The 23497-nt window shown below is 42.0% G+C and overlaps 1 protein-coding gene and 1 pseudogene across 1 annotated transcript; one reads left to right on the top strand and one right to left on the bottom strand.

The window, feature by feature from the left end:
• Positions 1-209: 209 nt before the first annotated feature.
• Positions 210-22761, bottom strand: LOC142427481 (S-formylglutathione hydrolase pseudogene; annotated as a pseudogene).
• On the top strand, positions 22571-23281 carry LOC142427333 (ferritin light chain-like). The gene has a single exon (XM_075532593.1). The coding sequence runs from the start codon at positions 22763-22765 to the stop codon at positions 23264-23266; it is 504 nt and encodes a 167-aa protein (XP_075388708.1). The 5' UTR covers positions 22571-22762; the 3' UTR covers positions 23267-23281.
• Positions 23282-23497: the final 216 nt, after the last annotated feature.

The following is a 23497-nucleotide window of genomic DNA, read 5'->3' as shown; positions in this document are numbered from 1 at the left end:
GTATCTTCCACTTTCATGAGGGGAAGATGAAGCTTTCAGGGTTTTTTTTTTGTATTATTATTATTGTGTTTTAGGTTACATATATTTATTCAGGAGCTTTGGTCCTTTGAGGTTTATGAAGTCCACTGTTTTGAAATCATCTTTATTCCTCTGTAATTCAGTTTATTATAACTTTCTAACTCCAAAGAGATTCTAGTATCTGATGTCTTTCATGTATTCGGGTATTTCTCATGATGTCTGATGTGATGGTAACACAGGGTGCAGTAAAGTTGTTGCTGTGATCATAACTCTCCTGCAATCAAAAAACAACAGGGATTTTCTTTTCTGTGCAGGCAGCTGGAAGGTTATCAGGAAGCAACTGTCCATCTGAAAGGAACTGGTCATCTTTTCCTTGATCAATCAAGATGTCCAGCTGGAACCTGGATAGGACTTCACCAGACGAGTAGCGTCCTAAGCCTTCCATTTACTTTGATCTGATCCCAAATATCCACTAACGGCTTTTTTGCCGCAAGGACAGAGTACAAGGTTGCACATTGGAGAAAATGCGGAAACTGATTTGTATTTTCCAGAATTCTTCAAAGCCCAAATCAGAGCTCTGTGGCCTCCCATAGAATGGCCCAAAAAGGGCATCGCTTGGGATACACTGGGAAATTGGCATGTATGCGTTGTGGAAGAGTACATTCTGTAATTTGTTTTCCATGAATCCTCAGTGGCATCCTCGTCACATCCAACCCCGGGGCCAAAGCCCCGGCTCTCAACCTCTTCTTTAGTATTGCAGCCACGGGCGCTGCTATCAGAGGTCCCGCGACAAGGCCGTGTGCTGAGGCTGCTGGATTTTCATAGAATTTTTTGTTCTGTACAAGTTTAGCCAGACCGCCAGTACTGTGCTGGCACTTTGTAGTTTCTCCTTCGTGTGGTGAAGAGAGAGCAGATTTCGTTGTGAAGTTCAGTTCAACGCTGTCATGCTCAGAGGCTTTCCATAAGCCTCCAAGCACTTGTTGCTGGATGTTTCAATACCATTCTCCTGTTACCTGCCACATGCTTTTCGGTCCCAACCCAAAGATAGAGACTGCTCGGCCCGCAGCGCAAGCAGAAGACGCGTTCACAGGAGAAGGCTTGGCCTCAATGTGGCCGTATTATTTTTATGCTATCTTTAAAAACAGTTTATTGTGGTCTCTTACAGCTCTTGTAGCAATCCATGCATCAATAGTATCAAGCACATTTGTACATACCGTATATACTCGAATATAAGCAGAACCGAGTATAAGCCGAGCCACCTAATTATTCCCTGGGAAACCAGAAAAACTGATTGACTCGAGTATAAGCCTAAGGTGGAAAATGCAGAAGCTACTGGTGAGTTTCAATAATCAAAATAAATGAAAATAAAATTACTAAAAATTGAGACATCAGTGCGGTAATGTATTTAAATATTTATTTTAAATAAAAACATAAATAAAAGGACAAGTCATTGAACATTAGTAAACCAGCACAGTAAGTGGGAAATAGGTTCAACAAAAACAATAAGGTATCAACAATGATACCTTAAGAGTACTATTCCCAGAAATATTATGGTTTATAAAATACAAAAAAACAAAAGAAAAAAAAAAGAGTACTATTCCCTGAGCTCAATCAGCAACCAAGCTAAAAGTAAAGAGCTAAAATCCTTCAAAACTGGATTACTCATCATCATCCATATCCCAGTGCAGAGCTTCAGCTGGTGTGAGGTAATCATAGATGCTGTCCTCACTGAGATCGCCGTCATCACCATCACTGCTGTCAGTTTCATATAAAGCGCAGTCTTCACTGCCATCCATAGCATTACTAATACTACATTTCTGGAAGGCACGTCGCACCATGTCTTCTGGAATGTCTTCCCATGCATCTTGAACCCACTTTGCTATTAACTCTATGTTAGGCTTCATGAGATTTCCTCCTTTTGTTTGTCGGGCTTGACCAGATGACATCCATTCATGCCACTGACCCGTGTATAAGCCGAACCCCAGTTTTTCAGCACATTTTTTGTGCTGAAAAAACTCGGCTTCTACACGAGGATATACGGTAGGTTTCCCTCATTATTCTCTAGACATTTATTTTCTAACGAGGGAAGATGAGTTTCATATGAGTGATGCTTATATTCTAGATCAGTAAAGCTCAAATGAAAATTAGGATTACCTCTGCTGAATCCTGAGCGCCTGGCAGGGACCGCGCCAGCAGGGCAGGGCCATCAGAACGCTCGGACTCCAGCTTCCTACGGCTTAAACAAAGCGAGGTTGGACAATTTCATGTTATTGTTGTTATGGGTAATCATCTAAACTGCATACAGAATGTGTAATTTAAAACTGAGAGATAATTGTTTCAATTTTACGGAAAATCTATAGTCTTCATATTAGCTTCCATAGTTTCTTATTTTAGAATGAAGACAGCAAGGGAAAGCGTAGTCCAGCTGTGGTTTAATGGTCTTCGTAGACGTGTTCGGCTGCTGTGCTTCACACATGCCGCTCCTTATAGATGCACCACATTCTGTCATATTTAGATCATTCTTTTCCAAATGTAAGATGAAACGATTTTGCAGAAACAAGGGAGAACATCCACATAGCGTTGTATTTTCCCTGGTAACAACAAAGAAAACGATTTCCTTATCATCAAACCTAATGTTTGAAGGGTTTTTTTTGTCCCTTTGATCAAAAGATTTTGGTTTTGTAGCAGATTTTAAACCTAACGAATGATTCATAAAAATGATTCATAAGGGGTGGGGATGGAGATGGGTTAGTACATAGATGGCATGATGCTTACTTTCAAATATTTCTGTAATATCAGCATCTATGAAGAAACGGGGCCACCCTCTCCTCTTTTTTCATGGTTAACTGCAAATTTAAAAAGACAAAATGATATTCTAGACTAACTTTCAAGAAGAATACTCAGATGTGTGTTCTACAAATGGAAACCTAGGTCTGTATGTCCCAGCCAAACTCCCTCCCTAGCTACGGAGATTGTGGGCTGCCTCAAGGATAGAATATTCAGTGGAGAAATATGTTCATTTTAATTAATGTTAAGTGGTGTTTGTGATCTATGATACGTGAAAACGTCCTTCTAGCAGGGTTCCAGTTCATACGTGCAAGACTTATTTCAAATAAACTGGTTTAAATGTGTCCCCACAATCACTACCTGGCTGCAGACAAACACTCTCAGGAATGTACGGAACTTCTCTTTGTCTCATTAAGGTACCTTTAAAAAAATCACCCCAAAATGGGGTACATTTTGTCTCATGGGGAGTGGGAATATTTTGAAGTCAGGGCTAATACGCAAGCGTTAACAAAACTGAAGCAAACTTCCTGTGAAATCCTTGCAGCTTTATGAGGAAAACTACCCCACATAATCAACAGTCTCTAGATGGATCCGTAGTTTAATGGTCAGGCCATTTCACAGGTGACCCAAGAGAGGGAAAACTACCAACTTTGATGAATGACGAAACTGTAGCTGAAGTCCAGAAACTGGTGGAAGAAAACGACCATCATTTACACAATAGCTACTCAATTTAGGATCTCACATATTCCAGCATCATACATTTTAAGCAAACATCGTAGCCTCAGCAAGCTTTCAGCTTGATGGATGCCCAAAGCGTTGCGTGAAGGTTAGCTAGCTCAAAGAACTGATCTTTCCATTAGTCTTTAAGCAAAGTTGGCACAAATTAAGAGAATTGTATGGATCGGATCGTAATCTGTGATGAAGAAAGTCTTGGCTTTATCAATACTATCCCACGAAAAAGCTCTTCTCCAAACAGTGTGTCCCAAGGAGAACTGCTGGGTCAATTGAATTGGAGACAGAGAGATTAACTCAAAAGGTTATAGCATTTGGAGAATTCTCAGGGAAGAATCATGGTATATTTTTCTCAGAAGGCAATTATTAGGAATTTTTAAGAAAATGGAACATTTCATTTTGAGGAAAGGTGTGCAAAGGGATGTTTTTATACTTCTACAGTACCAAGGACTGCTCATCCATCGACAGCAGCAAGGACAGGCCTATGGGAATCCTTTCCCAGGCCACCCTCAAGCATTAAACTTTACCCTTCAGAGTTTCTTTTGACCCTCTAAGTCAAAGAATTTTGAAAAGGAACATGATTTGAGTCCCTTAAAGATGCCCAAACTGCCCTTTGATGTGGTGGAAAGCAACAAACTCAGGTGCCTTCCAGCAAGGGTTAGAAAGATGAATGCCTTCAGATACGGGTAGATCTAGGTGGAAAATATTCCAAGAAATAGTAGCTTCACATTTTCATATTTTGCTTAATAAAAGCTTTTGTGATTTTTAGCAATGCTTTTACCTACCTTCATGTAAGAAACCCAAGAATGGCTTACAATGTTTGCCTTGAGTGCTTCTGACTTACGAACCATCAATACTCAGCAATACGTACATGGAACAGATTCAAGGAGTTGACATATCTAATCACCAATTAACTTTTACTACCTTAATATGATGATTAGTGGGAAAGTTAATATAGGATATTTGATTAATTACTATAAAAAGAGTAAATAATGATTTATAGATTCTACCCAGTTGCAGGTTGCTTTCCTAGTCCTTTTTTGGCACACAAGATCCATATGTTGTGCTTTTCTTTTTCTCTTTCCTTTGAAAAAATCAGATTTTTCTAACTTGATTGCTTGGTGGTTTTTAACATATATGGCATGACATAGGGGGAAACAACAACCAAGCTTCCCAGCACGTTAACATCTTTTGGCCCAAGGGTCTTGAATGAAAGAAGCTCTGGTGAAGGCAGTTGGAAGCATCACGGAGAAACCAGGTGAGCATTTGGAGATTGGTGTGAAAATAGCAACGCACTCGGGCTAAATTATAATGATTGATTCTGAAATAGATCATCGATACTGATAGCAATCTAGTTTTCTTTTCACTTCAAGCATTCTATTGGAAAACATTTACTACCAAGTAAGAGTTTTAGGAAGGCTTCATAAAGTCCCAGTATCTGACATTATTAAACAGAAGTATTTAGTTGTCAGTAATTTCATTTGAATATTCAAGCACGGAGTTGAAAGGGGCCTTAGAAACCGTCTAGTGTCCTCCAATTGAAACCGAGTGGCTTGACCCTGGTTAAATGGATGGCAATTTAGAAGGGGGTCCAGAGATCCATGATTCCTAGCACTGGCTCTAACCACCAGTCTCTTCTATGTAGGCATCGTTCTCACAAGATGGTCCCTGAAGTAACAGAACAGCTTCCATGTCACTCAGGGAGTTATTAGAAATGCAATGTTAGAGCTTCAACCATGAGCTGCTGAATCTGAATCTTTGGAGCGGGAGCCAAGCAATCTATGTATCAATAAGCTCTCCAGGTAATTCTAATGAGGGTTGAAAAATGGAGAACCACTGCTCCCCATATACCATGGCATTTGATGTTCCTAATAAAAATCCATAAATAACAAGTTACAAAGTACTTTTTGAAATGGAGATTCTAATCCAGTGCCCTGTGGATTTAGTATGCATGTAAACAGTCTTGCGCTCTAGGGACTTGGAAAATGCCGATAGTCAAGGAAGTTTGATTAAGACGATAGCTGAAAGAAAATTCACTGCATTTGTAACTACCACATAGCCTTGGGTTTCTAAAGGTGAATTATTAATTCAGAGAACTGCCCACCACTTCCATAGCAGCTAATGAACTGTTGGCTGTCACCACCATGGGATCTTCCTGTGAACCTTTCCAGGGACTTAGAGCACTCTGTACTCCCAGATGTGTGGTCATTTTAATAAAGCCCTTTGTTAGAAGAAAGATTTACTTCGACATCAGAACGCCTGATTTTGTTATTTAACTAATACATCCTGTTCTGACAACAAGGCAGACACCAGTTCCCCAGGGGATTTCTGCTGCTAATTCACCCACTTTAGCTCATTTGAGAAACACTTCTTCAGCAAATTATTCACTCAATTTCCACATTGTCTGATTTAGCCAACTCAGCCACTAGAGGTTTATGCGGGATTAAGACATTAGCGTTCTCTCACCTCCAGTGCAAGCATAGACTATCTAGCTCCAGGCAGGTGGCAATGGGAACTGCCGGAGCGATAATGACAACACACAGATTATTTTCCTTTCAATTGGGACGGCCTGATAGAAAACCTGGTGTTCAAGCTATGCATAGAAGGAAGGACAACCATCTTGTTTACCCCCGACTTTCGTGTTAGAGGGTGGAGTTTTTGCTTCCGTCACCTGGTAAGGGTAACGCAAGGTTAATCTTGCATACTTCCCGTGTTTTCTGCAAGCTCTTACCTCACTTTCCATCCACACTTCACATCCCTGCCTCCCTCAGCAGAGTCTGCATCACCTCCCAGGCGCTCACCCACATTTCTTTCCCCAGGCAATAAACAGATGTCCCTCTGGGAGCAGAATGTAAGTTGACCGGAAGAACCAGAATTAACATAGAAAGCCCTGTAGGGAAGTATTTGGAAAGACTAAATTCAAAATAACCGTCAAGGCAGTCAGGCTTGCTTCAGTAGCAGAGACGCGGGGCTTTATTTTATCAACAAGATGCTCGAGGCTGCTCTCCTTCAATTGTTCAATCCCAAGAACCGAGGACGGGCAGACAAAGCTGTGGAGATGCTATTTTGACACATTCAGGTAGCATGTTTAAGAAAACAGTTTGGCAAGGCGCACAAAACTTCTTTCTTTCATGCTTCTCAGGCTTGCCAATTCTCTGTCTTCTGCTCCTCTGGTCCTTATGGGCAAGCATTTCTGATGGGCAGGAATTTCTTTCTATCCTACTAATGTCTATTTTGCATTCTGCAAAATGATGTCCTGAAAACTAACGGACTTATGGAAAAAGCAGAGCTAAAACAGACCCTTCAAAACCTACAGAAGTTTGTAATCAGAAATTTTTAAAAACCCTCAAAAACAAACAACACACCCCTCCCCCAAACCACAGGCATCGAGTCAAGTCTGGTTCATAGCGACCCTGCAGGACAGAGTAAAACTGTCCCTGTGGGGTTCTGAAACTGTAACTCTTACGAGGCGTAGAAAGCCCTCCCTTGGAAGGGCTGGTGTTTTCTAACTACTGACCTGACCCTTAACAGCCCTCCGTGTAACCCTGGTACCAGCACAGTTAAATCTCCATTGGCATTTGTACCTGCCATCCCAGTCCCAACATCACTGCAGCCCTCCACGGTGGGGCTCCTGATTCCTTCTTCAGCATACAGGTCCCGGAAGCCCTTTGTTTCTGATAGAGACCAGTTTCCTCAATACAGAACCTCTAACTTTCATCCGTTCAATTTTTGTTGACACACGAAAAATATCTCTGTAACCTCTTCATGTGCATTTGTAGGCCCCATCCCCCCACCCCCCCCAGATAGCTTGTCATGCTGCACTGAGTCTCAGTGTAGTCCTTGGGGACATCATGCAGGGACTTGTTACTAATGAAATCCTCCGGCCATACTCTCGATTTGCTGGTTCAGACATCCCAGGGAGTGGTGGGGGCTGAGAAGTCGTGAGCCTGCAGTTTGTGTGTAGTAAGCTTTTAGGTGATGCTGGTGCACACCAAGGCTTCAGAACAGCTGACCTGGTTGAAGATATCGCTGTTCTCAAAGGCACTTTTCCAGCCACTGTCTCTATAATGTCCTTCTGCATAATTTCAACTTTTTCTGAGGTCTCCAGATATTGCTAAGATCAAAAGACTTAATATGAGTTGGCTAATTTTGTAAAATTGTGAGAGCGCTACCTCTAGAGTGTCAGAACATTGATCACACTGGAAGAAGAACCAATTCACCAGCACCACGTGATGTCTGCCGTGGGCTGACATCAATTTCCTGTTTATCAATCGCAAAGAACTAAGCCAGATTGTGCGAAGACAGAAATGCTGGATACCATGGCAAGAGAATTGGATTTCAAGTCCAGTTGAACTGTCTGAAGAGCCACCTAGTCCCCCGGAACCCCGCAGTTCCAGTGTGCCTCAATGGCAACTCTTCAGTAAATTCTAACTGACCTTCCTCTATTGTATTCTGTGTAGAACGCTTTTTAAAAATGAAAAGCAAACGTTTAAATTCAGAAGCTAAATACGTTACATCTGTAGCACTCTGATCCCTGATTTCCTTTCAGATTGTTCTATTTATGATTGGGGGCCTGGGTGGGGGCGTTGCTTGCCTTGATACTGATGTCAGGTGTGCAACAGGATCAAATTCAAAGTAAAAACTCAAACGAATAGGTACAATAGAAGGGTGATTGCGTCTCACTCTCTCTCCCTGCCATTGAGTCGATCCCAGCTCATAGTCACCCCATAGGTAGAACTGCCCCTGTGAGTTGCTGAGGCTGTAATTCTTTACAGGAGTAGAAAGTCTGGTCTCGCTCCTGCAGAGCAACTCAGCAGGTTTGAACTGCTGATCCTGTGGTGAGCAGCTCAACTCATAACCACTACATCACTGTCTACAAAATCACCTCCAGATAGTTTGGAAATGAAGGAAATCATTTAATCATTGTGAAGATATTCCAAACATTCCAATGTTTAAAGGGTATTGATAAACAAAGAATATAAACCTCTTTTCTACATCGGCCATATTATAAAATAATGGGAATGCTTGACGGGCACCAATGGGTTAAGTGCTCAGCCCCTAGCGGAAAGGTTGGCAGTGTGACCCCCGACAGGTGCCTTAGAAGACAGGCCTGGAAAGTCGCTTTTCAGATTGATTGGCTGCTGAAAGGTCACATCCTCCAGCACCCTGTGGAGTACAGTTCTGGTCTGACCTTGGCAGCTCAGAGTCCTGGGAGTAGTAATAAGAGTAGCACTTACAGTAAGATTAGAAATACTACTTTCATGTTTTCACTATGAAAGCAGATGAAAAATGTACTCACGACCCTGTAGATCTTTGAGTGGTACAAGTGATTTGCTTCACTTGCTAATCTAAAGGTTGGCAGTTCAAACCCTCCCAGTGCTGAGGAAAAGAGGTCTGGTGATATGCTTCTTTAAAAATTATAGCAAAGAAAATCTCATGAAGCTGAGTTCTACTCTGTAACTTAAGAGAAAATCAACTCGATTAGGCAGGTGAGTAGGTTTTTATTATGTTTTCAGTACCCAGAATACCGCCAAGAACAAAAATGTGTGCTCAATAAATATTTGATGTTGTGAGGATAGAAACATATTTGAACTTATTTTGAATTGCCTGCACTAGGATATTCCTTCATCCGACAAGTTTTACACGAACACTTAATGGCCTGAGAAGTTAGCGATCTATTTTATAATAAGACTCAGAAAATATATGACCAACATAAAAACTCAGAAAAGTAAAGGCCACAATGACAAAACAACAACCTGCTCTGAACTTCACACCTTACACAGAAATGACTAACATACAGTGAGTTCGGGAATATTCACCATTTAGAATGACTTGTCTACCAAATGTGGCTTTTCCCTTTTGAAGTTCAGATTTGGTCCTGCTGTCCCAATGTCGGCCACCCTATGCTTGTATTAAAACACTGGGATCAGGGGGTTCCTTGTCAAAATATTCAAAAGAAGAAAATAGATATTGATACGGTCCTCCACCACCACCACCCCCCTCACCCACACACACCTGGGTTTAGAGTTTTAAGAGTTTGCCAAATATTGTGACTTTGTGTAAAAGAAGCGATTCAAGAAATTCTAGTAAAATAGGTTGAGTTAGTTAAAGTTTATTTTACCAACCTGGCCAATAAACACATGTGGGGTTAATTGAAGGGTCTAGAGATAAATGGCTTGGTGAGCCTCGCCTTTCTAGTTCTCGGGTCTCTTACTTTATGATGGTCGGACCAGGGTGCAGCTGCCGTAGCTAGCTCCCTGCTTCAGCTGTCAAGGCTCATTTCCTGCAAGACATCCCCCAGGAGAAGTCATGGACCTACCCAGATGCAGCCCTGGGTGCTGGAGCAGCCGTGTGGAGACCCCTGCCAGTGCTGAGATGCTTACACATTCACTGACTTGGCTTTCCTTCTGCAGTGGGCATCCTTGCATCTGTTTTGTGAGATAGAGGAGGATTTTGTGGATTGGTGTTGGACATATGGGTTAATGTTGGACTTGTGGGCTTGGGCAGCACTGAGCTGGGATGTTTTCTTCATGTGCACTTAACCTTTATGTAAAAGTCTCTCTTCTACATGAATTTCTGTGGATTTGTTTCTCTAAAGCACCCAGTCTAACACATAGGTTGTTCTAAGAGTATTGATCTCCTTCTGTCTTCAGAGCTAAACCAATGGAGCTGTGACCCTAAGGGTCATTTCCATTTGCTCAAGATGTATCTGTGATATCATTCTTTATTGTTAGACAAATCAGCACTCTAAAGAAATACCTGGCCACAAACAGATCAGCTATAATTTATTAGTACACATAAGCTGTGTGTAACGTCCCCAGTGAAAATAAACCAGTAGTTGTGAATTAGTGGCAAGAATGTGAGCAAAACTTTCTACAATTCAATGTAGAATGTGCTTGTTTAGTCTTCCAAAAAGCATGTGATTGTTCTTCTCACTTCCATTAAGGTGATGTCGATGCGTAGTGGCCCCATAGGAAAGAGTAGAACCCCCTGTGTGAGTTTCTGTGACTGCTGCATAATCTCCTGTCAACTGGTGAAGGGGTGGAGTCTAGCCTGTCAGTCAGGCCATAGCCAATGAGGCCTCCATGTTGGCATGACCTTCTCCTGAGGATTCTGGGAACTTCTGTATTCCTTCCAGGTGGTGGGACACACTCTGCTTCACATCCCTGTTGACAAGCCACATGGAGCCATGTTGATGGAGCCAGAACCCTGCATCTGTAGGAGCAATATGGAGACCCCTGCCAACGTGGAGATACTTCTACCACCGCTGGATCCACAGGAATTTCCACACACTACCCTATGATTTCCCCGTATTTGGCATTATTGCATGGCTGTGTGAATCTGAAAAGGAATGTAGAGACGGGTATCGGACATATGAGCTAATATAGGGGTTAAGGACTTCATCTGCACTAGACTGGGATGTTTTCTCAATATACAATTACTCTTTGATACAAAGTTCTCTATTACACACATATGTGTGTGTCTCTGAATTTGTTTCTCTAGTCAACCCAGACTAACACAGACTGTAACTGTTACTTCAGTAACAAAAACAAACAAACAGAAAACGTCTGTCTGTCTGCTAGGAGCACTGGCGGTTTTGAACTGCTGGCCTTCTAGATTGCAGCCACCTCATAACCACTATAGCACCAGGGATTCTCTTGTGATTTTTCTCATTACCATGACAATTAAATCACAATAATAAGTAGACCACTATTCTAGTCTAATGTGAAATAATCTCTAAGTATAAAGAATAGTTTACTTGGAATCTGTACCAAAGAAATCATGCGCCCAGTCTTTTCCTCCCAGAAATATTTTATTAAAATAGGGAGGGGTTTGATGATTTTTGTTGTGAATTCAGTAGAGAGTAGTACATTTCAGATCACAAACTCTGCATTCAATAGTTCAAACCACTTCATTCAATTGTTCGAGTGACTTATCCACACCTCCAACTTGTACTTCATCCCACGTCCTCCTCTGATGTCTCTGCTTCCTCTCTCTGTGTTGTTGCTTGATATTTTAGTGTTTTAGTGTCTCAGAGCGATGTCATTCCCATAAGGAGGGGACCCACCAATATCTATTCTTTCTCTCTTTGTCAAGGGATCTTTGCTGAACAATGGAGCTTGATTCTTGTTAGATTAAGAGATCTGTTTTAGAGTATAAAAGATACCCCAATCTCTAATATAATTTAAGGACATTATTAAGTCTTAAAAGAAACAAAGAAATCCTTCCTCTGCAGAGCTGGTTGGTAGTTTCAAACTGCTGACCTTGTGGTTAGCAGCCCAATGCATAACCACTACACATTGATAGCATTTTAATTTAGCCAAGGGTATAGAATTTAAAGCACTGATGAGAAATTAAAGTTATATTAGTATAGGCCATGTATGAATGATAATACATGAATGAGAAATTAAAGTTATATGAGTATAGGTCATGTATGAATGATAATACATGAATTGTTGATTATACAGATTGTTGATTGTACAGATTATACTCTTAAGTGACTGGACAATATTTACACAGAAAATAGGGGTTGGTGATAAGGCAAATCTTCCAATAATATTCATTCACAACAGCAGAATCATGCCTAGAGGTTAGGGGGAAATAGGGAGCTAATCATGAGTAAACAAATGAAGGACATGTTATAAAACTAATTGTAGTGATTATAAAACTCTTCTTGGTGTGACTGAATGACTGAATTATATGATATGTGAATTATATGAAAATAACTGGGGAAAACAAAATAAAGGGAAAAAAGAGACAAAGTCAACACAAAGGGCCAGGCACACCATCTGGATGAGGGAAGCCATTAGCATGAGGTCCTAAAGGTTTCCCAAGATTCACAGTCAGGAGACAAAAGGAACTGTCATGATCGGTGGCAGATCAATACATTACAGTTATAGGTGGGACTGCAGAAGCAAGCTCAGGGTCATGCTTGTGACATGTATATTATGTTAGCTAGAAGAACTTACAAGATTGGTCCAGGACCTTCTGAGCAAGGCAGTCAGGGCATGGTTGATAGGGCATGACTCAAGTCTATATGACCCCAGGATGGTGATCTACATCAAGGAGACTCCCAGATAAACCAGGAAGAGAGACTTCCTGGTAGGCTGACTGCAGAGGAGTGAAGGTAATCTACATCCCAATGCACTCTGCCTGAAGACAGGATTGTCTACATCTTTGGTTAATGACCAGGAGGAATCAGTGGAGGCTTAATCCCATGTAGGGAACTCTGCAAATGGATTTGGGGCTCTGACAGTTATCCAGAGCCTTCTGAACACCGTACTCAGAATTTAACATCTTGGTATGCCTTTCTAAACAGCTGAAAGAATCAGAAGTAGTTCGAATTTAGAAAGTGCCTTAAGTATCATGTATTTAAATCTGAAACACTGAAGAGACTTTTTCTTGGAGTTTAGAGCTGATCTTGTCGGATGGGGGGTGAAAAAGAAAGTATTACTATCTTCCACTCCAACTCATTTGAAGATGAGGAAAATCTCCTTCGATTTCATTCAAATTATGCTCTAACTCTGTGTGAATGATATATGCTATTTGAGAAAATGAGGGAGATGATTGCCTTTCCGTTAATAGCCCATGGTGAGATGTGTGTCTTGCATGTGTGTGTGTGTGCGTGCATGTATGGTTTTTACAAAAGGGATAGCTTAACTTTGCAAAGATCTCAGTAAGACTTGTGGTTGAGGCGTATGAAGAATTTTATAGTCTAGTTTAGTAGGAGTAACCTTACGTAGTAATTGATTTGTGACGTGATTACCATTTTGATTAATTTAATTTTTCTCTGTTCACAAAAGGTTGTGGGAGGCCTATGCTAATAGTCTTTGAATTGCCATTTCCTGTTTGGAGAACTAGAGCTGAAAACTTTTAAAATCACTATCGCATGCTCCAGTGAAATATTTTGTTCAGTTTCACTTCTAATTAAAGTTACAAGAGAACACGTCAGCCGCATTTAAGTAGCATACATTGAGCAAAAATATTTTTATCCTGAATATTTGTCCCTAAAAATGACAAGAATTTGTCCTTAGAAAGAACTAGGCCATTCTTCAGCAGGAAGCAGGTGGGGAAAGTCCTGCCAATTCATGTAAAAATTCCGGTGTAAATCAAGTACACTTTTTATGACTGTTTTCATTCTCCACCAAGTACCTCTACGCTTGCCTCAGTCAAGACTGGACTCTCAGGGAGACCATTGCATCGAGCAACTCAGAGCTTCCTTCCTCTGCCCCTGCTGATTTCTATTCAACGAACATTCATTAAGCGTACGTTAGCTTCCTGTTGAAACTTACCACAATTTACCACAAGTGGCTTCAAACTACACACATGTATTCTTTAACGGATTTGAGCTTCAGCAGGGCTGTGTTCCTTCTGGAGATTCTGAACCTGTTGCTTGCCCCTTTTCAGGTAACTTCTCCCTGTCCAAAGCGTATCACTCCGGTCTCTATTTCTCTCACAGTGCCTTCTCCTCTGACTTGAACTTCTCTTGTGTTCTTATAGGAATGGTTGTCATTACATTGGACCCACTCAAGTTATCCAGAAGAATCTCCTGCTAATATGATCCTTTTCAGAAGCGTTAGAAATTCTAGTTCTTCTTGTATCAGGGTTGTACAGGCTGATGTTTATATCATTCAGATACAAAAATACAATAGTCAGGACCAGATAGGCTGGGAAGAGTGTAAATACGTAGTTGCTGGGGGACAACAGGACAAATTACCCCTAGAATTTTATGTGACTAAAGGTATTAAAATAAATTTTAAAGGAGGGCCCTTGACTTAGGTGAGGGATTGTGATGGTATAAGGAAACCTTTGAAGCAACATATTTGGAGGCAGCCATGGTGTATTGGCCTTGTAGTCTACAGATATGAACCCCAGGAAACATGTCTTCTAGCCTAGAGGCGTGTCCAAAGTCAAGCATCTCCATTGGGGGTTCCAGGGGCTCAAGAGTCGGGACTGGTCACTTATCCCTTTACTCTGCAGGCATCACTTGCTTCCCATATACACATTGTGTGCATTGACATAGTTTGCAAGGTGATCTGACCACAGATAATCTGGTGGGAGAGAGACTTTATATCAGAAATTTAATTGCCATAATGACTTAATTGGAATGGTTAAAGTTTAATGGGGTATCTCTTGTTATTAAACAGATTTGGTTTGTAATCTTATTCAAATAGCGAGAAATTAAAGGTACCTTCAGGTAGAAATATATTGGCTATAAATACTCTTTTCTAGATTTAAGGAGGAAAATTCGGTAAAATGGGAATTTTCCATCTCTTTCCACAGCGTCTTATGCAAGGCAGCTGCACTGTCATCAGACCACGAAGGGCCATGTTTGGGGCTCCCACCCTTTCTCCACTGCCCTTTGCCTCCCAATCACATTGTAAGTACCATTCCTCCACCATCTAAAGTGCGCACGGGAGATACTTACAGAACACACGATAGCTTGCTCCATCCCAAAATCTTGGTGGTTACTGCAATGTGTTCTTAATGGCTATTTCAATAAGAAAAGAATAAATCTTTCAAAGATCATTTTTGGGGGCCTCTTGCAAATCTTATAGCAATCCATCATTCAATGGTATTAAGCACACTTATATATATGTAGCCATCAACATTTCCAAAACAATTTCTTTCTACTTGAGCCCTTTACATCTGCTCCTCTTTTTTTCCCTCCTACCCTGCTCTTTCTACTCTCATGAAACCTTGATCAATTATATATTATTATTGCTCTTTCTTGTCTTATACTGTCTGTTGTCTCCCTTCACCCAACTTTCTGTTATTCATCCTCCTGGGAAGAGTGGGGAGGGGTGCCCATGTATCCAATCTTGCAAGAATAAAAAGTTAAGCAATTATATTTCCTTACAAAGCATCCTACTATCAACTGGCTTTGTGAGCATCTGAGAACGGGTGCTGGCAAAGTTCTCTTCCTTTGTGATATGAAAAGCAAGTAAGCTTCCATGGAAACACTCAAATGCTGTTCCACTCCTCGTAAGAGGGAGTTGTCTTGTGTCAGGTCAGAGTTACCTTTGGACATGTCTGGGAAGGGGAGGCCGCCACCAGACAAAATTATGAGCGAGGAGAATTCAAGGTCACCACCTCTAGGACTCTGTTACTCACCTGCCCACACCTATCCCTGCAGCAAAGATGTTTCCTTCTGAACAGCCATTCTGTGGCCTTGCCACGCAGAGCAAGGCCTGAGGTGGTGAATTTTAAGTTGATCACCTTGAGAGGCAAGATGAGCTATGCAGAGCTGCGTTTCCTCACGCTGCACCTCAACAATGGGGTCCCGCACCATTGCGGGCCTCTCTACACCATTTCTCCTTCCTAGGCCCCAAAGTCCTCCCCTGTGTCTCCAGGAGAGTGGAACACAATAATGCAGTAACTTTTCTTTTGGAATGTGCATTGGCTTGTGGGGACAGTGGTTACTAACTGAGGAGACAGGATACTATGTTGTGAGTAGAAAGTACAGAAAGCGAGTAGAAAGTGGAGAGAAAGCACGTGGAAGAAGACCTCGATCTCCCTAGACACAAGCCTTCATGCCTAACACATCCCCTTAAATCCTCCACATGACTCCTCTGGGAAGACCCATGACCAATGTGGAACAGTCTTCTTGTGGGTCATTGGGGAAAGAGAGGCCATTTTTGACTGAGTAGGCTCAGACGCGGTCCTTCCTTAGAATATTCGCAGAAGATTCATATGGGCTCATTATGAAATCTTGGATATGCATACTGACACCAAGAAGTTTCTCTGTCTGTATGACATTGTGGCTATCAGTCATTGCTACTTAAGGACATTTGGTAAGGCTTGAGTGATGTTCCCAGATACTAACTCTGCCCTTGGCTGTGTGGCCACTGGGGAGATCATTTCACCTTTCTGGACCTCAGGCTCCTACTGGCATGGACAAGGAGTAGCTTGTCATTGAGACTTATTCTAGCACAAAATATTGCCATGTCCTGGAGTCCCATCAGTAGACCCTGTGGCCGAACAATCGCTAAACCACATATAGGGCAGGAATGTACTTCCTACACGTCTGCTGAGAGCCTTCCCTCCCTGCCCAGCTACGGGCCAGGATTGGAAGGACCCTATCTTTAAAAAGCAGACCTATCTCAACCAATAACTGAATTTCCTCCCTTAGGAAGCTATAAACGAAAAGCAACCTAAACCAAAATAAGCAGAAGGCAGGAAATGGTAAAGATGAGAGCAGATTCAAATGAAATAAAGAATGAAAAATGATAGAGAAAAATCCATGGAAATGTGTTGATTTGTTAAAACGTTTTTGGGGAGCATGAGATAAAGGATTACAAAGCAAATCTTGCCTTTCCAATTCAACAATCCACTCACATTTGCTTCAATTCACCCACTAAAAACCTGCTCGATGAACCATTGCCAACCCTATCTCCCTCCTTCTCCTCCTTCTCTCCCCAACTCAGAACCTTGCACTGTGTCCATGCTGCCCTTTTTCATATGGCAGGGTTAATTATTCTGACAGAGTATTTATGTTAATATTACGAATTCTGTTCTAGACCTGGAGGGTGACTGAGTTTGGGGGGTAGGGGGGGTCCCATCAGTAAGCCTGGTCTTGATTTGGGTTTCCATCCCACAGTTCTCTCTCCTTCTGTCCAGGACCTGCTAATATGATGCTTTTCAAATACATTGGTAATGGTAGCTGGGCACCAACTAGTTGTTCTGGTATCAGGGTTCTAAAGGCTGAGTTTGTGTAGTTCATGAGGCCATTGAACCATTGGTTTCTGTTTAGCTTTCCATTTTTATTGCTTATCTTTCCTCCAGATGTGGAGAGATCAGTGATTGTACCTTATGTCACTGACTGCTCATGAGCTTTTGTAAATGTTGATTCTTTTTTAAAAATCAAAATTTGTAAATGTTATCTAGGTAGATCCAGAGAGATGAAAGAGAACTCTAGTTACTAAAATAAAAGCATTATTGCCAACCTTCTAGAAATAAAAAGATAACAGAGTATTAAGAATAATTATATGTACAAAAATTAGATAAGCTAGATGAAATGGAAAATTTCTTAGGAAGATGTGCAGTGTTGAAACTGACTCACACATGACTAGAGAGTCTCAACAGACCAACAAGAACATATGTCAAGCTAGTAAGCAAAACATTCCCACAAAAAATAGCCCAAACCCACATGAATTACACCAAATGTTGAAAGAAGCGTTAGCATCAATTGTGTTGGGCCTGCTGGTCTAGAGAAACAAACCCAGTGACACTTATCTATGTATAAAAAGAGATTTTTACCAAGAATTAATTATATATCACAAAGGCGTCCCAGCCCAGTCCCACTCAAGTCCATAAACCCATCATTGAATGAAGTGAGATCCAAATAAGTGGAAAGATGTCACATGCTCCTGGGCTGGAGAGTTATTTAATGAAATGATAAAACTCACCAATTGATTTATAGATTTAATACTATCCCTATCAAAATCTCAGCTGGATTTTTTTTTTTGTAGAAGTTGACAAGTTGAATCATATGAAAACACAAGGGAGCAAAGTAAACAAAACAGTCTTGAAAACAAAGAACAAAACTGGACAAGTAACAATTTCCAGCTTCAAAATTTGCTATAAAGATGCTGTAACTATAGGCATAAACATATGAACATGTAACAACTCGTATGTGTGGGTGGATCAAACCTTACTCTAAAGCTATAGTCACTATAATCAAACAGTAGCCATAGATTTGATATTGGGAAGTGATAGCGCTCCAATTTTGTTCTTTTTTTTCAGGATTGTCTTGTTTCTTCTGGCTCTCCAGCAATGGGTTGTGGGGTATTTTGGGATTCAAAAGTGTCTGTTACTGGCCTAAGATAGAATTGAAAGTCTATAAATGAGTTAATAAATCTACAACCAGGCAACAAGCATGCAAAGATCAATGGGGAGAAAAAGTCTCGTCAACAAATGATGCTAGAACAACTAGATAGCTACATGCTGAAGAGTGAGGGGAGGCCCTTACCCCAAAGCCAGCAAATCGACTGCCAGCAAGCACATTCCAACTCAGAGGGAACCTTTAGGGGAAGACTAACTGCTCCTTTGGGCTGCTGAGGTGATCATCTCCAAGGGATCAGCTAGCCTCACCTTTCTCTTGTGGGGCAACTGGTAGATTTGAACCACTGACTTTGTAGTTAGCAACTAAATACATAACTCACTATGTCAACAGGGCTTCTTGCCTTACCAAATACCATACAGTAAAAATAACTAAAAATGGATCAGAAATCTACCGTATATACTCGTGTATAAGCTGAGTTCTTCAGCACAAAAAATGTGCTGAAAACTGGGGTTCGGCTTATACACGGGTCAGTGGTACCCCAGTAAGGTGGAACATCTTACTGGGCCCTCCCCCCACCCCCGTAAGAGAACGAGCACCCTTTATCTCGTGCGTGATTGCTGTTTCTCCGCTGTTCATTGAAAGCCCCGCTGACACTGCAGGGCTTTGAATGTTTGTTTACTCACATCTAACCAATCAGAGCCGTCCTATGATATGTATCTTTGAATAAGCCTTTTCAAGACCATGTGCGAAGGATGTGGCATGAATAGATGTCATCTGGTCAAGCTCGACTAACAAAAGGAGGAAATCTCATGAAGCCTGACAGAATTAGTAGCCAAGTGGGTTCGAGATGCATCGGAAGACATTCCAGAAGACATGGTGCGACGTGCCTTCCAGAAATGTAGTATTAGTAATGCTATGGATGGCAGTGAAGACTGCGCTTTGTATGAAAATGACAGCAGTGATGGTGATGACGGCGATCTCAGTGAGGACAGCGTCTATGATGACCTCACACCAGCTGAAGCTCTGCACTGGGATACGGATGATGATGAGGAATCTAGTTTTGAAGGATTTTAACTCTTTACATTTTAGCTGGGCTGCTGATTGAGTTCAGGGAATAGTGCTCTTAAGGTATCATTGTTGATATCTTATTGTTTTTGTTGAACCTATTTTCCACTAACTGTGCTGGTTTACTAATGTTAAATGACTTGTTGTCCTTTTATTTATGTTTTTATTTAAAATAAATATTTAAATACATTACCGCACTGATGTCTCAATTTTTAGTAATTTTATTTTCATTTATTTTGATTATTGGAACTCATCAATAGATTCTGCGTTTTCCACCGTAGGCTTATACTCGAGTCAATCAGTTTTTCTGGTTTGCCAGGTAATAATTAGGTACCTCGGCTTTTACTCGGGTTGGCTTATATTCAAGAATATATGGTAAATGTAAGAGCTTAGAAAACAGGAGCACATTTTAAAGACCTGGGATTAGAAAGTGGTCTCTTAGATATAACATTAAATGTGAATATGGAGGGTGAATATGGAGGGGGGAAGAAACAGGTTTTAATTTAAAATTTTTAAAGTTATTTTTATTAAATACTTTTATTGGAGGCTCTTACATCTCTTATCACAATCCATACATTCACCTACTGTGTCAAGCACATTTGCACACATGCTGCCATCATCATTTTCAAAGCATTCTATTCCTGCTTGAGCCCCGGATATCTGCTCCCCATTTCTTCTCCCAACCCCTCCCTCACAAACCTTAATAAGTTAAATATTATTGTTTTCATATCTTACATCATCCTCCGTTGCCCCCCACCCAATTTTCCATTAGTCATCCCCCTGGGAGGGGGTTCTAGTTTGATCCTTGTGATCCATTCCCCCATTCTCCCCCCACCCTCCTCTAATCCTGGTATTTCTACTCTCACTGTTGGCCCTGAGGGGTTTATCTATCCTGGATTCTCTGTGTTTCGGGCTCTTATCTGTAGCAGTGTGCATGCTCTGATCTAATCCAATTTGTAAGGTAGAAATGAGTACCTGATAGTGTGGGGAAAGAAGCACCAACGAACTAGAGGAAAGTTGTGTTTCATCGGTGCTATACTTCACCCTGTCTGGCTCATTTCTTCACTGTCACCCCTCTGTGAGAGGATGTTCAATTGTCTACAGATGGGCATTGGGGCTCAACTTCATGCCCCCCCATTCACATTAGGTATGATTTTGTTCTGGGTCTTAAATGCCTGATACCTGATCCCATCGACACCTCATGATTACACAGCCTTGTGTGCTTCCTCCATGTGAACTTTGTTGCTTCTCAGCTAGATGGCCGCTTGTTTATCTTCCAACCTTTAAGAACCCAGATGCTATATGTTTTGGTAGCCAGGCACCATCTGCTTTCTTCACCACATTTGTTTATGCACCCATTTGTCTTCAGCGATTGTGTTGTGAAGGTGAGCATCACAGAATGCTGGATTATTAGAACAAAGTGTTCTTGTGTTAAGGGAGTACTTGAGTTGAGGCCCAATGTCCCTCTGCTATCTTAATTCTTCACATATATATGAGTACATCATTCTATTCTCCTCTCTTTATATATAAATATATTTACATATGTACATGCCTGTATTTGGACCTCTATAAATGTCCTTTGCCTCCTGGTTCTTTGCTCTATTTCCTTTTACTTTCCTCTTGTCCCACCATCATGTTCGGCCTTCATTCAAGTTTAGTAATTCATTGCTACTACATTGCCCCTGATTAAACTCCACTAGGCATCCTGCACCCTTCTCTCCATTGATTTTAGTTCACTTGTTGTTCCCTTTTGTCCCTGGGTTGGTTTCCCACCCCATCCCCTTACTTTCTCCCACCTCCCCTTCTCCTGTATCATGAAGAAAATTTTAGAAAATGTTTTTAAAATGATGATGTCAACATATGTACAAATATGATTGACACGTTGGATGGATGGATGGATGGATGGATTATGATAAGAGCTATATGAGTCCCCAATAAAATGATTTTTTTAAAAAGCAATCCTCAAATGAGAGAAAATAATATTTGGAAGTCATATATAAAGGGGCTTTGAAAAGAGGGGGAAAATTCTGGTATCTTTTCATTCCATTTTTCCTGAGCTTTTTGAAGTCCCCTGACATCTGGTAAGGATCTAGCATCTAGATTATATAAGGAATTCTTTAAACTCAACAACAGAGTGGCAAATAACCCAATTTAATAATGGCAATGAATTTCAATAGACATTTCTCCAAATAAGATGCACAAATTTCCAATAAGCAAATGAAAAGCAGTTCAACGTCATTAGGCAACACCAAAATGCAAATCAAAACCATGTGTTATTACCTCACTCCCAGTACCCACCAGCTGTGTCAGCCCCATGCCTGTCAGCCTAGCGCCTTACTCCACAGACTTGTCATAACAGTGTCAGAGCAACAAAAAACCTCTGCTGGCGAGTGTTTGGCCTTGTTCACTGACTGTTGGCTAGGATTCGAACTTGAGTCTTCCTCATGGAGAGCAAGAATTCTACAACTGAATCACCACTAATGAAGTGTGTGTGATTTGCGCAGGTAGGTGGGCCATGAACTTGACAAAGTTACTTCAGGACATTGTTGTTAATGAAGTACTGTTATTTCCCTGTTCATTGAAAACAAGTGCCACATTAGCCACTGAAACATAACAGGGTGAATGGAAGACAGTTCAATCTCTCCTCGAGGTTAGGACGCAGTCCGCGAGTGTGTCCCCAGGGCTCTGTCGTATATGAGCAGAAAGCACACTGCCTCCAAGAGTCTTACCAAACCAGTAGGCCAGTGAGGACAGTGTTTAAACCACATGAAGTGACTGCTTGGAGCTTAACTCAAAGTCCAAACCCCCGGCATTGATGCTCAGGCAGCTCTTCTGCCTTCTCCTTCCTGCCTGGTGCTCTACCCAGGGTCTGATGTGCAAATGGACAGAGGCACCGAGGAGGAAAAATCAGTAAACTAATGTGTGACTGCTCCTCGAGCAACATGGCATTTTTCTCTTGTTGTCTTAGTGCTTACAGTTACATACACACATACATACATGCATACATACATATATACTGAATAGATATAGACACCGAACTCTACCTAGGCATGTTTGCAGGCACTACACAAAACCCACATTTTTTTTAACTAACAGGACTGTATGGCATGAGATTAACCCGAGTCAAGATTTCCAGTACTCTGTGCTCTGCACAAAAAGCCAGTGAAGAAGCTCGCCCCGAGGTCCCGAGGATCTGTGTCTTGCTTCAACAGTGTTTGAACGGATCAGGTCCGGGGACTCCCTGCCGCCAACCCTCCGCCACGCAACAGGTTTCTTTCCGGAAGTAACTTGGGGACCAGCTTCTCGGCCAGCCCCTCCTCTTGGGACCAGCGGACACTTTTATTTGGCGTGCGGTGACCTCCAAACCGACGCATTATGAGCTCTCAGATCCGTCAGAATTATTCCGCCGACGCGGAGGCCGGCGTCAACCGTCTGGTCAACCTGCACCTGCAGGCCTCTTACACCTACCTCTCTCTGGGCTTCTTTTTCGACCGCGACGATGTGGCCTTGGAAGGCGTGGGGCACTTCTTCCGCGAGCTGGCGAAGGAGATGCATGAGGGGCCCGAACGTCTCTGGAAGCTGCAGAACCAGCGCGGCGGCCGCGCCCTCTTACAGGATGTGCAGAAGCCGTCTCAAGATGAGCGGGGTCGAACCCTGGCCGCCATGGGAGCTGCCCTAGCCCTGGAGAAAAAACTCAACCAGGCTCTTCTGGACCTGCATGCCGCGGGGTCCATTCACACCGACCCTCATCTCTGTGACTTTCTGGAGAACCACTTCCTGGACAAGGAGGTGAAACTCCTCAAGAAGATGGGCGACCACCTGACCCACCTCCGCAGGGTGGCCAGCCCCCAGGCCGGGCTGGGCGAGTATCTCTTCTAGAGGCTCACTCTCAAAGACTAGGAGCCTGCGGCGCCAAGCCACGTGCCAGGGACCCTCTGCCTCCCCACGGCCGGCCTTTGCCCCTCTGCCTGAACCGGTCCGCAGCGCCACCGCCCTGGAGCCCCTCCCCCCAGCTGGGGACCAAATGGAAACAATAAAGCTTCCTTTTGCAGCAGCAAAAAAAAAAAAAAAAGCCAGTGAAAACCAGGTGAAACTTCACTCTCGATTAGT

This window comes from Tenrec ecaudatus, chromosome 15 (genome assembly GCF_050624435.1).
Source record: "Tenrec ecaudatus isolate mTenEca1 chromosome 15, mTenEca1.hap1, whole genome shotgun sequence".
Taxonomy (NCBI): Eukaryota; Metazoa; Chordata; class Mammalia; order Afrosoricida; family Tenrecidae; genus Tenrec; species Tenrec ecaudatus.
Note: the sequence above shows the minus strand (reverse complement) of the source record. Positions and strands in the feature narration are given on the sequence as shown.

What these genes read in the sequence shown, in the direction of transcription:
- LOC142427333 (XM_075532593.1), top strand. Translation starts at nt 22,763, where the DNA reads ATGAGCTCTCAGATCCGTCAGAATTATTCCGCCGACGCGGAGGCCGGC.